The 17,375-nt window shown below is 39.3% G+C and overlaps 1 protein-coding gene across 3 annotated transcripts in view; it reads right to left on the bottom strand.

The window, feature by feature from the left end:
- The window catches only part of ptpn4a (protein tyrosine phosphatase non-receptor type 4a), a 254,054-nt gene that overhangs the window by 41,513 nt on the left and 195,166 nt on the right, over window positions 1-17,375 (bottom strand). For 2 of the 3 annotated variants that reach the window (XM_028808047.2, XM_028808048.2), the window contains 3 exons: window positions 14,712-14,846; window positions 7,784-7,942; window positions 151-310 (listed from right to left, as the gene is read on the bottom strand). In XM_028808047.2, the coding sequence (XP_028663880.2) occupies window positions 151-310; window positions 7,784-7,942; window positions 14,712-14,846 (454 nt within the window). The remainder of the gene's footprint in view (window positions 1-150; window positions 311-7,783; window positions 7,943-14,711; window positions 14,847-17,375) is intronic. The other variant, XM_028808049.2, reaches the window with a different exon arrangement.

The following is a 17,375-nucleotide window of genomic DNA, read 5'->3' as shown; positions in this document are numbered from 1 at the left end:
GCCTGGTAATGGGTGGGGGTTTGTGGTATTAAAGGGATGCTCTAAATTTAACAAGAGATTTAAATGTAGAATGTGCCAACTGTTGCGTTCACTCCTTCCCCAAGCACAGATCCTTAGTAGGTGTAGATAAAGTGATAAAAGAAATCTTACCATGGACTTTTCAGATGCTACTGGAACATCGTACAGTTCGTTAATATGGTTGTCCAGTTCTAGTTGGGACTGGGACTCGTTGATCTGGTTATAGCTGTTCTTTTTCGACTGTTTAGGTGGCAGTGCTGGAGGCTGGCCATCTACTGCTGTGTCCTGTGACCTAAACAAACAAAGAACGCTTTTAGTGCACAAGTACAATCGTTTTATATCAGTGTAAATATACTGTCACGTGATAACAAAAACCGTGGAGCGTGACTGGGGAGTTTAGGGACAAAGTGAACAATAACAAGCTAAGATGACCTTTGCCACCTTACAGCTCTTCAAGCATGAAAATGCTAATGCGCTGTTGCATATTACTCTTTAAGATGTGCTCACTCACGTAACAAGTATATTACAGACGCTGAAAGATTTTATTTTAATTCTATCTGATTGGACCTGAAGAAACTGCGTGATGGCAGAAACACGCTGGGCTCAAATAAAATGAACGTCAGAGTTAAGCCTCGGGTTTATAGCGGGGTGCTTGCGCAGTGGAGGACTCAGACGTGAACTTGCATTTTTCTCGCTAGTCTTCACAACAAAGTCAAGCTGAAGCTTTTTCGAACAACGGAGATTACAATAAATGTTTGCGGTAGATATAAAAGAACTTTATCTTTTTCTCCTTCACACAAAGTTGATTCTTTTTGCCGAGGTGCATTCTGCTGTAACGCATTAGCATAACATGTTGTGAGCGTTAACAATTAGGCCTTGAACAGAGTCTGCCGTCCTTTGTGTTTGCCCAGTCGGGTTTGAGCTTCATTATGAATGCTTAGCTGAGGGTCATGAAAGGAACCTATTTGGTAGGCTGAAAGCAAATCCTGACTCTACAGCAGTGTTTCTCAAACTTTTTTGTCTGTTGGCACAGTAAAAAAACTAAAAAAATTTCGCGGCACACCAGGAAGAACAACAGTTGTTTTATAATAAAATGAAAAATTATTTTACCTGTTTTTAAGTATTACATTCAATGTGAAGGATGTGCCTGTTTTTGAGAGCAAATGCGATCTAATCGAGGCTCCAAAGTCGACAAACAAACTCGCATTTCAGCGTCTATTGTAAGAAGTCTCTCTCTTTTCTTAGACTTGATTTCAGTCAGTGCTGAAAATCCAAACTCACAAAACCATGAAGATGCAAATGGAAGAATTATTTTGATTGCTTTTAAACTGATTGCAGGATATAACTTGTTGATTGAAATCCAAAACACATCCAGGCTTTTCTCGGCAAAACTTGACTTAAGAACTGCATCGTTTTTTAAATCAATGAGCTGCTCTTCTTCTTCAGTTGTAAGATTTGTAGCTTCATTGTTTCCAAATGGATAGCTGACCCATCCATATTCATTACTTCCAACTTTTGGGAAGTAATGCTGCAATGCTGACTGCAGGTGTGTCAAAGTGTACAGAATTTCGGGGGTGATTTCTTTATTTGAAGCACAGTCATTGTAAGTAGGAAAGCAGTCGAAGACTCCTTTCGAGATCTTACTTTGCCACAACGACAATTTTTCACCAAATGACTTCAGTTTTGAGGATGCAGTGATGATGTTTTCCGATGGTCCTTGAAGACTTAAATTCAGTGAATTTAATTTGTCAAATAAATCAGAGAGAAATGTCACCTTAACCCACCAGATCTCGTCATGAATAGAAAATCCAAAGTCTTTTTTTTCAGCCTCCAAGAATGAAATCAGCTCAGCCTTGAGTTGGACGACACGCTTTAACACTTTTCCCCTGGAGAGCCAACGAACGTTGGTGTGATACAGGAGGCATTTGTAGTCTGAATCCATTGCTTCACAGAGCTGAGAGAAAAGTCGGGATGCAAGCGGTCGAGATTTGATGAAGTTTACAACTGTAATCACTTGATCCGGAACATACATCAAATCTTTCGGCAAAGATTTGAAGGCAAGAGCTTCTCTGTGGATCATGCAGTGAACAACTAATACATTTGGATTTTCTTGACGCACAAGAGTGACGAATCCCTTTCTATTTCCCTGCATGGAAGGACAGCCATCGGTGCAAACGCTGACACAGTTTTTCCACTGTAGTTTGAAGAGCAAAATGTTTTCGTTCACCACATTGAAAATATCTTCGCCTTTGGTCGTAGTTTGTAAGTCTTTGCAAAATAAGAATTCGTTGACACATTTTTCATCCTTTATGAACCGAATAAAAGCTAGCAGCTGGGCTTTGCCGCTAACGTCAGTGGATTCATCAACTTGAAGAGACCACAACAGAGACACTTCATCGTCAGGCGCGTCAAAGTGTTCACAGATTTGATCTTGTAAATCTGACGATAAGTCTTCAATTCTGCGCGAGATAGTATCATTTGACAAAGGAACTTTCTTAACTTTTTCGGCGGCATCGGGTCCAAGGATAGTTTCAACAACTATTGCTAAAGCTGGTGCAATGACTGATTCAGCCTCTGTATGCGCTTTCTTGCGTTTTGCTAATAACTGAGCAACCTTATAACTTGCAATCAATCCCTTTTCTGGCAGCTTTAGGTAGTTCGTAAGTTTCTTAGCTTGTTTATTTTGTTGAGCCCTGATGTTTTCGAAGTATTCCTTCGGTTGCGCTTTTACAGCTGGATGTTTTGTTTCCAAGTGTCTCTTCAATTTGCTTGGAACAAGCGCCTCATTCGACAGAGCTGAATTGCAGATCAGACAGAATGGCAATGGAGCATCTTCAGGTCCCGAAGATATGAAACCATATCCGATGTAATCTTCTTTGTACCTTCGTTTGGTTCCTTGCTTTTTTTTTTTAACGCTTTCACAGTTTCATTCTTGCTAACGTATTTCTCCATGGATAACAATGAATAACGCTTATTGATAATTTGTTATTATTAGCATACACCTAAAAAATTTAAATGAAACACATCGCTTATTATTATCGTTACCAATTCAAAAACTGCTGTGCGTCTGCTAGGGCGGCCTACATTTTAGTCATTATAATAATATATGTATAGTGGAAAATTCCTTAACCTGAATAGCTAACACCCCTTTCCGTCAAAATGTAGCGTTCCGATTTAGCAGGGCAGGGAAAAGGGGAGAGTGCGGGCTACTATTACTGGTCGTTGCAAGTGGGGACGTCATCGCAACGTAGGATAAAAATTTAATAGTAGGCAGACCTGTGTAACGCTGCACGTGTAGCGTTCTGAAAACCTGTATAAATTTCAAATATTTGTAGAAACTCCCGCGGCACATCTGCAAATCTTCCACGGCACACTAGTGTTCCGTGGCACACAGTTTGTGAAACACTGCTCTACAGCTTGGAAGCATTGGCATCACAAAAAAAAAACGGAGTATTACGAGGGCATATGTAGATACATTCGACATGTAAACGGCTGTTTTCTACTCTTCTGTGATATAAAATTAGACTTTTTGTAAAATTACTCTGTGGTTTAGCATGTGCATGGATACAGGAGTGTTGATGAGGACAGGACTTTACAAATTTTAAAACCCTGGGCCCCCACTGCCAATCAATTTACCTCCCCACCCAGCATTCTCACTTAATGACTTGCCTTGCCTCCTCAACACAGCGTGGGATTCAGAATTGTGTAACGCCGAGTGCTGTCCCCACCTGTCCGGCGAGCCAAGAAGAACAAAGTGTAGAAAATGGACAGACTGATGGATTGCCATAGCGCCAAAGACACCAAATCACTTTAAGTTCTTCACTTACATCTTTTTAATTTTCATCCAAAAACTTGCACTCTCTTATTATTAATTTATTATCCTGATCACTTTGAAATGCCACACTTTAAAAAAAATAACAGCAGCAAACACCTCTGGAAATGACTTAAGGCGCTTTGACACCAGAAGTTCTGTAGACATCAGAGGTAACCCACAAAACTGGATCTCTTAGTTGGGCAACTGACAGGAGACAAAGAGAGTGCCGTGTGAAGATCAGCCTGCAGACTACAGACCAGAGGTGGGTAGTAACGAGTTACATTTACTTGAGTAACCTTTTTAAAAAATTGTACTTCTAAGAGTAGTTTTACTGCACCATGCTTTTTACTTTTACTTGAGTACATTTGTGAAGAGGCTGCACGGTGGCGCAGTGGGTAGCGCTGCTGCCTCGCAGTTGGGAGACCTGGGTTCGCTTCCCAGGTCCTCCCTGCGTGGAGTTTGCATGTTCTCCCCGTGTCTGCGTGGGTTTCCTCCCACAGTCCAAAGACATGCTGGTTATGTGGATTGGCGATTCTAAATTGGCCCTAGTGTGTGCTTGGTGTGTGGGTGTGTTTGTGTGTGCCCTGCGGTGGGTTGACACCCTGCCCGGGATTGGTTCCTGCCTTGTGCCCTATGTTGGCTGGGATTGGCTCCAGCAGACCCCCATGACCCTGTGTTTGGATTCAGCGGGTTGGAAAATGGATGGATGGACATTTGTGAAGAAAGAAACGCTACTCTTACTCCGCTACATTGGGCAACACTCGAATCGTTACTTTTTTTACATTATATACGCTGTATTCCAAACATGCACAGCGGATGGCGGCCGCAGCGTATTCTTTAGCTAAAACTCCCTAAACCGTTTCCCATTCATTCTCTATGGTAGTAGTAAACCACTACAGATGCAATCTATTTTCTACCACTTCCGTTTCGGGGGGCGCTGTTCTGCGCTTTTCGCCGCTCTGCCTGCCTGCCTGCAGTGTCTGCCTTCATAGACATGCTGGGGTGTTTTTCTTTTTTTCTTAAGTAAATCGTTAAGTTTAAAATGTCGATCATGGTTACTTCTGTTGATTAATTAATGCTTTCATTGATTATAGCTAATACTGTTATCAAGTGGCTGCTATTTTTGCCTGTTGTATACAATCTACCTAGCGTCTTTCACATTTATCTCCACTCTCACTGCCCGCTTACCTGCGTGCAGCATGTGTCGATTGATATATGATTTCATGTATTCCTTATTGACATAATTCTCCAAGTTGTAAAATACATATATATTACATATAAAATGAAACTACTATATAGCCAATACTGTTATGCATCTGTCTAGTGCCTTCTCTGTCAGCCTATTATATAAGTGCCTTCCCTATCTATTCATTTATCTAGTGCCTTTCACATGTGAATGTACTCTCATTGCCTGCTTGCCTTTCTGCAGCGCCTGTCATATAGTGCCTTTCATATCAATCTTTCATATCTATCTATCTATCTATCTATCTATCTATCTATCTATCTATCTATCTATCTATCTATCTATCTATCTATCTATCTATCTCTGTTATATAGTGCCTTTCATATCTATCTATCTATCTATCTATCTATCTATCTATCTATCTATCTATCTATCTATCTATCTATCTATCTATCTATCTCTGTTATATAGTGCCTTTCATATCTATCTATCTATCCATCCATCCATCCCTCTAGCTGTTTTTTTTTCTCCTGACAGTTTCATCTACAGTGGGGCAAAAAAGTATTTAGTCAGCCACCAATTGTGCAAGTTCTCCCACTTAAAAAGATGAGAGAGGCCTGTAATTTTCATCACAGGTATACCTCAACTATGAGAGACAAAATGAGAAAAAAAAAATCCAGAAAATCACATTGTCTGATTTTTGAAGAATTTATTTGCAAATTATGGTGGAAAATAAGTATTTGATCACCTACAAACAAGCAAGATTTCTGGCTCTCACAGACCTGTAACTTCTTCTGTAAGAGGCTCCTCTGTCCTCCAGACACTGAGGATGCAGCAAAAATGATCCAAAATGATCTCGATAAGCTTCAGAAGGGGACGAACACCTGCAGTTTCATGTAGAAAAGTGTAAAGTGCTACACGTGGGCAAAAGGAACATCAATTAGGAATACGAGATGGGAGACATCGAGCTACAGGAAGAGACCTCTGAAGAGAAGTTAGGTTGACACCACGTTTTCATCGACTAAGCAATGTGCAGAAGCAATTAATAAGGCAAATAAAATGTTATGTCATAAAAACTGTTGAATTAAAATCAAGGGATGTTCTGCTCAGACCATATAATGCACTAGCAAGACCACATCTGGAGTCCTGTGTGCAGTTCTGGTCAGCATTGTACAAGAAAGACATAACAGCACCCGAAGCAACCAAGTGTATCATGGGACTGAATGTCGTTGTGAAAGGAAATGAACGGAAAAGGAGTTAATTAGCACCAAAAACTGGTCACCAATTAAGAAAAGGATTAGAATGAAAACCAGTAGCCACTGCGGCCCACCAGGATGGGACTTTGAGACCACTGATATAGTGCATACCAGCATGAGTGATTTTTGTCTTGCACTGACACCCACTGCATGCCCAACCTACCTGGAAGGGGTCTTCTCTTCCCAAGATTTCTTCCATGTTTTCCAGCAAGGTTTTTAGGGATTTTTATTCTCATCATCACAGGCAGGTGGGAGGCTCTCAAACTGGGCCTGTTAGCAACCACTGAGACATTTGCTGTGTGATGATTTAGGACTCTGTAAAATACGTTGATGTTGCTATTCTTTTATTTCTTATTTTTCTATTGTCTGATTTTGCCAGCTGCCAAGCACTTTGAGCTACAATCCCCTTGTATGAAAATGTGACATTAAAGGATCTCTCACTCATCATCTCAGAAAAGGAGCGGAAGGTAGCAATGCACAGAATCCACTCGAGCTCCATATGCGCAAAGCATACAATTAATCAACTCATTCAAAATGATATATCGAGTGCATCTCTCTCATTTAAAATTGTCCAAAATGTTTCCAGGGCGAGATCCAACCTGCAAACGCTGCAATCGAGCTCCAGCCTCACTGGGCCACGTGTTTTGGGCGACGTGTACCAAATTAACATCATTTTGGAGCAAAACCTTTAAATGCCTTTCAGACAGCCTCGGTGTCACAATCCCTCCTATTCCACTACCAGCTGTGTTTGGTGGGCTCACAGGGGACTTTAAAGTGGATGAGGACAAACAAACTGTCATTGCCTTTACTGCACTATTGGCACGTAGACTTATCTCGCTCAACCGGAAGAATCCTAACTCTCCGATTCTAAGTAAGCGGGTAACTGATGTTATATACTATTTGAAACTGGAAAAAATCATATACTCCCTTAGAGGATCTGGACAAAACGTTTTCAAAACCTGGCAGGATCTAATCTAATAACATTTTAGAATAAGCTTTTAAATTGAGGAAGCAGGTCCTCTCCCCTATTTTACTCCATTTATCGCTATTCATTTTTTATTTTATCTATTCATTTGCCTTTACTAGCATGAAGTTTTACACTGCTGGCCTAGCTCTCTTTTTTTTGTAAAACTTGAGTTATTTGTATGGAATGTTATTTGATTGTAATAAAATCAATAAAATAAAAAAAAGAAAATGTGCTATACAAATAAATGTTGCTGTTTTTTTTTTTTTGCTGGACGCTCATCACAAACAGGATTATTTAATAACACAAGTAGAAGAAAAGCACAAACATGATTGCTCAATAAACGTGAACAATATATGGACTGACACTGAAAAGGCAGATATTAAAATGTTCATTCATTGAGAAGGCCAGATGCACTGCCTAATGACCTCGGATTACAGAAGACAAGCTGAAAGCTACTGCATACCACTGCACTAAACTTAGGGGACACATGAAGACGACAAAGACAAGCACTTTGAAATAACTGAATGTACACAAAAATCACTCACGGGGAAGAGTCCAAGCTGATGCTGTTTGCCTGTGTGGAGGAAGGAGATTTGTGGTTGGCAAAGACTTCACTAGGTGACGTATGGATCACATGGTCAACCAAATGGCCCACGGAAGACGGTCGTAAGCGAGTTCCTTCTTGTGCAAACATTCCACTCCTACTGCAGTTTTATGTTCATCAGTGAATTAAAAAGAAAAAAGAAAGAAAGAAAAGAATGTTTGAATTCCCAAAATTAAGCCGTCTTAAACATTAACAGCACAGAAAAATAAGAACTGCAACTAATACAATAAAATGAGCATCCTTCAAAAGACGACAATGATCTTAAATGCAGGTGCAACAAATGTATTTTATTTGGTGGCCCCTTAATTTTGCAGATTAATTCAAAATCTACTGTTGTAACACTCATTTCAGCAAGCATTTTCTCCTTTTAGATTAGCTGTTTATGAACAAAGCTGCACATCCACTCCCTGACACCCTAACACTGAGGACTTTCAGCCAACACATCATTCAGCAGAAATGTGTCAGGAAATGTGACTGGGGCTCCATTATACCAACGACAATGTGTATTCAAACCATACTGTGTGAATATATATACATTTATTTATTTAAGGAGCTTCTGTAAAAAGCCAAACTATTTTTGTTTGTTTATTTGTTCTATCTATCTATCTAATCCTACCAACTATGCCAACATATCTATCTAGCTATTTATCTATCTACAGTATCTAATCTTGACAACTATGCTAACATATCTATGTAACTATCTAGCTATCTAATCCTACCAACTACACTAACATATCTATCTATCTACAGTATCTAATGCCGCCAACTACGCTAACATATCTATCTATGCATCTATCTAGCTATCTAATCCTACCAACTACGCTAACATATCTATGTATGTATCTACAGTATCTAATCCTGCCAACTACGCTAACAAATTTATGTATCTATCTATCTACAGTATCTAATCCTGCCAACTACGCTAACATATCTATCTATGCATCTATCTAGCTATCTAATCCTACCAACTATGCTAACATATCTATGTATCTATCTACAGTATCTAATCCTGCCGACTACGCTAACAAATTTATGTATCTATCTATCTACAGTATCTAATGCTGCCAACTACGCTAACATATCTATCTATGCATCTATCTAGCTATCTAATCCTACCAACTACGCTAACATATCTATGTATGTATCTACAGTATCTAATCCTGCCAACTACGCTAACAAATTTATGTATCTATCTATCTACAGTATCTAATGCTGCCAACTACGCTAACATATCTATCTATGCATCTATCTAGCTATCTAATCCTACCAACTATGCTAACATATCTATGTATCTATCTACAGTATCTAATCCTGCCGACTACGCTAACAAATTTATGTATCTATCTATCTACAGTATCTAATGCTGCCAACTACGCTAACATATCTATCTATGCATCTATCTAGCTATTGAATCCTACCAACTACGCTAACATATTTATGTATCTATCTACAGTATCTAATCCTGCCGACTACGCTAACAAATTTATGTATCTATCTATCTACAGTATCTAATGCTGCCAACTACGCTAACATATCTATCTATGCATCTATCTAGCTATCTAATCCTACCAACTACGCTAACATATCTATGTATCTATCTACAGTATCTAATCCTGCCAACTACGCTAACAAATCTATGTATCTATCTATCTACAGTATCTAATCCTGTAGACTACGCTAACATATCTATGTATCTATCTATCTACAGTATCTAATCCTGCCGACTACGCTAACATATCTATGTATCTATCTATCTACAGTATCTAATCCTGCCGACTACGCTAACAAATCTATGTATCTATCTATCTACAGTATCTAATCCTGCAGACTACGCTAACATATCTAAGCATCTATCTAGCTATCTAATCCTGCCAACTACCCTAAATATCTATCTATGTATCTATCTACTCCTGCCAAGTACACTAACATATCTATCTTTGTATCTATCTAGCTATCTAATCCTGCCAACTACGCTAACATATCTATGTATCTATCTAGCTATCTAATCCTGCCAACATATCTATCTATCTATCTAATCCTGCCAACTAGTCTAACATATCTATGTATCTATCTAGCTATCTAATCCTGCCAACTATGCCAACATATCTATCTATCTATCTAATCCTGCCAACTAGTCTAACATATCTATGCATCTATCTAGCTATCTAATCCTGCCAACTACCCTAAATATCTATCTATGTATCTATCTACCTATCTACTCCTGCCAAGTACACTAACATATCTATCTTTGTATCTATCTAGCTATCTAATCCTGCCAACTACGCTAACATATCTATCTATCTATCTAATCCTGCCAACTAGTCTAACATATCTATGTATCTATCTAGCTATCTAATCCTGCCAACTATGCCAACATATCTATCTATGTATCTATCTACAGTATCTAATCCTGCCAATTACGCTAACATATCAAACTATGTATCTATCTAATCCTGCCAGCTACGCTAACATATCTATCTATCAAAAACTGTGTTATCATTTGAGGAGAAAAACGTGTTATCAAGCATTTCTGGTATCGGCTCAGTTCAGGTCATAGTAATAGTCTTTTATTCTTTGAACTAACCTTTTAAAACAGCAAACAGCAAATATAACTCAAAGCTTCAACACATTAATGATAAACTTCTAAGCAGGCAGTATAAGGGCAGCTATGGCGCTACCGAAACCTGCTCAGCAGGAGAACGGAAGGAAGGCAAGCAAATATTCTGGGAGCCACCTTGCCAGGATTTATGCTCAACAACAAGGATCAGAGGCAGTAGATGGAGGTTACAGGTTTCCCAGCTAAATGCACTTGTAAGTCATCCTACAATAAATGTTAAATCAGTTATATGCTCTGATATGACATCAGCAAAAAAGGGAAGCATCACCAACAACTTTATTAAGGCACAAACAATAAAAGGTTTCTAAAAAAAGTGCATACTCCTTTAAAAAAAGAGCGCTTTACTATTCATATTAGTGGGCAAAGTACTGTGTCTTCTATAACAGACCATCCAACCTAAAGTAATCTCCTGCAAGATAAAAGAAATTTAATCTCCTGATAAACGGAGCAGCCGAAAGAAGAAGAAGTTTTAAAACTGACAGTCAAATATTTAGTTTGCAACACTTGGAGTTCACCAAGTGTTTTTACCTTTTTAACATAAAATCATAAAACTCATTTAATGTTGTCTAACTTTACAGATGCTGGTCTCTAATGATACTACATACAAAAATACATATAGATACAAAAATACATATAGATACATATACATATACATACATATATACAGTATATTTATATATATATATATATATATATATATATATATATATATATATATATATACACACACACATATACTGTATATATAAACACACAGATATACGTATACAGTGGTGTGAAAAACTATTTGCCCCCTTCCTGATTTCTTATTCTTTTGCATGTTTGTCACACAAAATGTTTCTGATCATCAAACACATTTAACCATTAGTCAAATATAACACAAGTAAACACAAAATGCAGTTTTTAAATGATGGTTTTTATTATTTAGGGAGAAAAAAAATCCAAACCTACATGGCCCTGTGTGAAAAAGTAATTGCCCCCTTGTTAAAAAATAACCTAACTGTGGTGTATCACACCTGAGTTCAATTTCCGTAGCCACCCCCAGGCCTGATTACTGCCACACCTGTTTCAATCAAGAAATCACTTAAATAGGAGCTGCCTGACACAGAGAAGTAGACCAAAAGCACCTCAAAAGCTAGACATCATGCCAAGATCCAAAGAAATTCAGGAACAAATGAGAACAGAAGTAATTGAGATCTGTCAGTCTGGTAAAGGTTATAAAGCCATTTCTAAAGCTTTGGGACTCCAGCGAACCACAGTGAGAGCCATTATCCACAAATGGCAAAAACATGGAACAGTGGTGAACCTTCCCAGGAGTGGCCGGCCGACCAAAATTACCCCAAGAGCGCAGAGACGACTCATCCGAGAGGTCACAAAAGACCCCAGGACAACGTCTAAAGAACTGCAGGCCTCACTTGCCTCAATTAAGATCAGTGTTCACGACTCCACCATAAGAAAGAGACTGGGCAAAAACGGCCTGCATGGCAGATTTCCAAGACGCAAACCACTGTTAAGCAAAAAGAACATTAGGGCTCGTCTCAATTTTGCTAAGAAACATCTCAATGATTGCCAAGACTTTTGGGAAAATACCTTGTGGACTGATGAGTCAAAAGTTGAACTTTTTGGAAGGCAAATGTCCCGTTACATCTGCCGTAAAAGGAACACAGCATTTCAGAAAAAGAACATCATACCAACAGTAAAAATGTGGTGGTGGTAGTGTGATGGTCTGGGGTTGTTTTGCTGCTTCAGGACCTGGAAGGCTTGCTGTGATAGATGGAACCATGAATTCTACTGTCTACCAAAAAATCCTGAAGGAGAATGTCCGGCCATCTGTTCGTCAACTCAAGCTGAAGCGATCTTGGGTGCTGCAACAGGACAATGACCCAAAACACACCAGCAAATCCACCTCTGAATGGCTGAAGAAAAACAAAATGAAGACTTTGGGGTGGCCTAGTCAAAGTCCTGACCTGAATCCAATTGAGATGCTATGGCATGACCTTAAAAAAGGCGGTTCATGCTAGAAAACCCTCAAATAAAGCTGAATTACAACAATTTTGCAAAGATGAGTGGGCCAAAATTCCTCCAGAGCGCTGTAAAAGACTCATTGCAAGTTATCGCAAACGCTTGATTGCAGTTATTGCTGCTAAGGGTGGCCCAACCAGTTATTAGGTTCAGGGGGCAATTACTTTTTCACACAGGGCCATGTAGGTTTGGATTTTTTTTTCTCCCTAAATAATAAAAACCACCATTTACAAACTGCATTTTGTGTTTACTTGTGTTATATTTGACTAATGGTTAAATGTGTTTGATGATCAGAAACATTTTGTGTGACAAACATGCAAAAGAATAAGAAATCAGGAAGGGGGCAAATAGTTTTTCACACCACTGTACATATATATAGATATATATATACAACACTCGCACACACATGAGTCAATAATTTTCCACACTCTTGTAATCATTTACTCTGGGTTGGCTGTACAGCTTAATATGGTGCGTCTGTGGTCACTGTGGTTAAGTTTCAACCTGTTCATTCAGGCTCTCTTGCTGTTTTCTAGGACTAAACAAGGCTGTGGCTCTCTCTGTTTACAACAAAGAGAAGAAGTGAGCAGTAATCTGCTTTGTATGGGCTGAAGGTGTAGAACAGGCCGAAATCATTGTCCATTCATCAGAATCATGGTATGGACTTGCTCAATGTGGTTGCTACTAGTGGACATGGATGGGCATTCTGCTCCTTCTTCGTGATTAACATTTTTCCGACCATTTTTTAACTCCTCATTCCATTTGTAAGCATTCTGGTAGGCCAGTGCAGTTGAAGACATGGAGGAGATGATGACTGGTGAATATTGTCTACCCCAGTATGCTGGACAGCAGCATCTCTGGGCTTCAGTACTCATTTGGATACCCACAGGGCATGCTGGAAATGGAGACCTAGAGTATAGTCCTGTTGGGTTCCACGGGTGCCACAGGGGTTTACAATGTCTGGCTTTATGGGACTTTCACCTGACCTGGAAGTGCTTCCAATAGACCATGTCCTAGCAAAGAAAGCATTCCAATGTCTAAGGAAACCTCAGGGAGTCAAACGTCAGGAGGCAGTTGGCAACACTCATCAGGGAAGCAGAAGGAGCAAGAGAATCTGTGGTTATACTTGTGTGTTTTTGGCTTTGTTCACTAAAGAGTGCGGGTGAGGAATAAAAATCCTATAGTTGAAAAACAATTGAGTTTGAGTTGGATGACTTTGAGACTGTGATCTGGGGCTCAGAGGCACTCCCTTGTGGTCACTATGTGTATATATATATATATATATATATATATATATATTATATATATATATACACACATACACACATATATAGCATTCTAGCATTCTAAACGTTGTCACCTTCTATGTTCCCCCTCCCGATCTCGACACCGCTCCAGATGTATCTTCCATTGATTGAAACAGAGCTGAAGTCTTCTTGCTTGAGGCTCTTCAACAGGCTTGCCGTCTCTGTCTTCACTTAATCCATTGAAGAAAAATGTGTTCCCTTCAGGTCCCTTTTGATTTTCGGGAAAAAGTAAAAATCAGAGGGAGCTAAATAGGCAAATAGGGAGGATGATCGAGGACAGGAATGTTTTTGTCAGTCAAAAACTGCTTTACAGAAAAAGTAGTACGCACATTTTGATCAATCTGATTCACCATTTTGATGTTTTCATCCACCTGAGATGAGCGTGGGCAACCTGGGCGTTGAATGTCTTCCACATTTTCTTGTCCTTCCTTGAAATGTTTGTGTCACTCAAAAATGTGTGTGCGAGACAAACTGTTATCACCGTGCACTGTTTTTATCACTTCATAAGTTTCTGTGGCCGCTTTGTTCCAATTTCGCGAGAAAATTGCTGTTGATTTGCTGTTCGATTTTTTCACACAAAATTATTGCGGCAACTCGTGTAGCGATTGTTGTGCAAATACTGACTGGGTGATTCACAGGATATACCTAGCAGGTCGGCGGTTTTGACAGGGTGTGTAGGAGGGGATACATAAATATGTGTGTGTGTGTATGTGGGTGTATGTATATGTACTGTATATATATATATATATATATATATATATATAAACCAGTGAAAATAAACACAGTCAGGAGCTGAAGGTCATAAAGAACAGTAGACCCCCCCCACTGATTGATGTACCCAGAAATTCCCAGACGTGTATTTTTTGCTTGACCTTTTGCCTTAAAGGAATTTCTAATGTGATCATTGCTTGCAGTCTACTCACTGATTCGGAGTTCCAGGAGGTGAGCGAGTTGGAAGGCTCTGCGTCTCCAGTCTGTCATCAGATAGGGAATTCCGACTAACTGTTTCCCAGTCCATCCCACTGATCATTTTACGGGCCAGTGGTTTACTGGGGGACCTGAAAGAAGTAATAATACAGTTAGACATACCAGCTGCAAAGTAACATGAGGTAGTCTTTCCACTCAGTCACTCAGAATAAAGAGCAAGGTCAATATTTAAATAACAGCCATTAACTGATAAAGACCCCTTGGGGACTACACCATCACTACTGATTGTCCGAGAGAGACAGAAGACTTTTCTTCTGTTATGACTCTTAGGAACGTGACAGAAACACACACATTACTAACTGTTACTTTTGTTACCAAAGTGTGAAGAATATGAAAGGCTTCAAGGTAACTGTTCTGTCTTAGTGGTAGCCAAAGAAAATAAAAACAATTCTTAAATACAGAAAGTACAGTATAAAGTCTTGTGCTGCAGAACTTGAGTGGTCCTTCATTAAACTAAAATGACAGTATCCAAATATTTTTAAAAGAGCACTGGATACTCATTTATTAAAAACACACACCTATTAGAGAGTCAGGCATGTGCGTCAGAAGCATGCGCGTCACCTTCAAAAGCTCATCAGAGATAAGCACTACCACCTTAGGACACCAGTGGGTACTGTCGCTGGCAAGGTTGTCTCTTTTCCCACCCACAGCCCGGAGAAACTTCCTGGTGGGGGCAACTGACTCTGCCCCTTTCAGTCCAATGACTATAAAACCAAAACACTCCTGGCAGAGGTCGTTTCACTGCAGGGCAAGAAGAACACCAGATGGAGCTCTGACCCCGGCAGTGTGACCTACCCTTTGATTGATTGTGCTGCAGTTTTCCAGGTGATATTGCGTTACCCCTTCTGTTTAACAACATTGAGTGCCTATTTCTTTTGAACTTGTTACTTATTGTGGTTGGCACCCCAGTATTTCACTGGTGGATATGTTTGTTCGATGACTATATATATATATATATATATATATATATATATATATATATATATATATATATATATATATATATATATAAATGTATGTATATATATATATATATATATATATATATATATATATATATATATATATATATATATATATATATATATATATAAAAATGTATGTATGTGTATATATATATATATATATATATACCGTATTTACACGTGTACCATGCGCACATTTTTTCCCAAAAATTAGCATTAGAAAATCAGATGCGCCTCATACACGAGGAAATGTTTACCTGTAATGTTTACTTCTTCTGCTTGGGCTTGCTCGCGCCCTCTCTCTCTCTCAACGCGCGTCAGACACGGGGCAAAGTGGTTTTCGCGATTTTCTTTGTAAAAATTAGGGTCCACGTCTTACACGAGGGCACGTGGTACAAGAGTAAAAACTGTATATATATGTTTAATATAGAAATGTCTACGCATGGAAGTGTGAGTGTCTATCTATCAGGCCCAAAAGTGTGAGGCTACAGCATGAAGCTGAAAGAAAACAACTCCACTGCCAAAGTGAAACCGCCAAGGAAAGACAAAAGAGAGAGAAACTCGCTTAGCCACTCATAGACGACGGGGACGATCACGTCTGCAAAACGAAACGGCCGACTCTGCATTTCAATTTTTTTTTCTGACAATTCCAAGTTTACAGCACGGCTTACAAAGGTAGTCTGTCTGTCCGCTTTTCACGAGAGCACTACTTAACAGATTTAGAGCGGGTTTTTTTTTCTATAACGTGCTTGAACATTGTAGTTGATTTTGTGACTTCTATCATTGCGCTTTGTATCAAAGTTCACTTGCAGGAGTGATTTATTCGGGCAAATCCAAGACGGAGGCTGTGGGCTGAGGGGAGTGGGAGGCAGGACCACAGGAGTAGAGAGTCGGGTGAAGCCCTCCTCAATCACACGCCAGCCTCTGTTCAATTCAGTCTACCTCTCACGACGTGTTGGAGTGTACCTTGCCGCCACTTAGCTAGCAATACCTGTTTCTTTATTGATTTTTAAAGTTTGCCCTGTTTCACTACTATGTGGGCAGAGCTTGTAGGGGACAGCTAGTACAGTATATATATATATATATATATATATATATATATATATATATATATATATATATATATATATATATATATATATATATATATATATATACCAGCTGCGTAAGCCCGTGCTGTAAAAAGCCCGGGTTCCTATTAAATATTGAAATCGTCAAAAAATAAAATTGAAATGCAGTGATGCCAGGTAATTGAAAGGAACTACTCTGGGCGTCTCTCTGTTAGGAGGTTTCGTTCGCTTGCGTGAGAGTTTTTCTTTTCTCTGCAGTTTTACTTTGGCAACAGAGGCTCTTTCTTCTTCCGACTCGTTAACTTGGGGCCACATTGCTGGCTCTCTAAGCTTCATGCTGTAGTAGCCTCTCACTTCCGGGCCGGGCCGACAGAAACACACACACTCGTAAACGTTTAGATTTCTGTTTCCTTAGAGGTGGAGCGCTTACCCAGACTCCAGCTCTCACTTTCAGGCTGGACAGACAGACACACAAACTTCCACATTTAGACGTATAAATATATATATTACATTCATTGCATTCGTAGTCTGAGTCCCGACCTGATTGTATGGGTGGTTACCTACC

This window comes from Erpetoichthys calabaricus, chromosome 8 (assembly GCF_900747795.2).
Source record: "Erpetoichthys calabaricus chromosome 8, fErpCal1.3, whole genome shotgun sequence".
NCBI classification, from domain to species: domain Eukaryota; kingdom Metazoa; phylum Chordata; class Cladistia; order Polypteriformes; family Polypteridae; genus Erpetoichthys; species Erpetoichthys calabaricus.
Note: the sequence above shows the minus strand (reverse complement) of the source record. Positions and strands in the feature narration are given on the sequence as shown.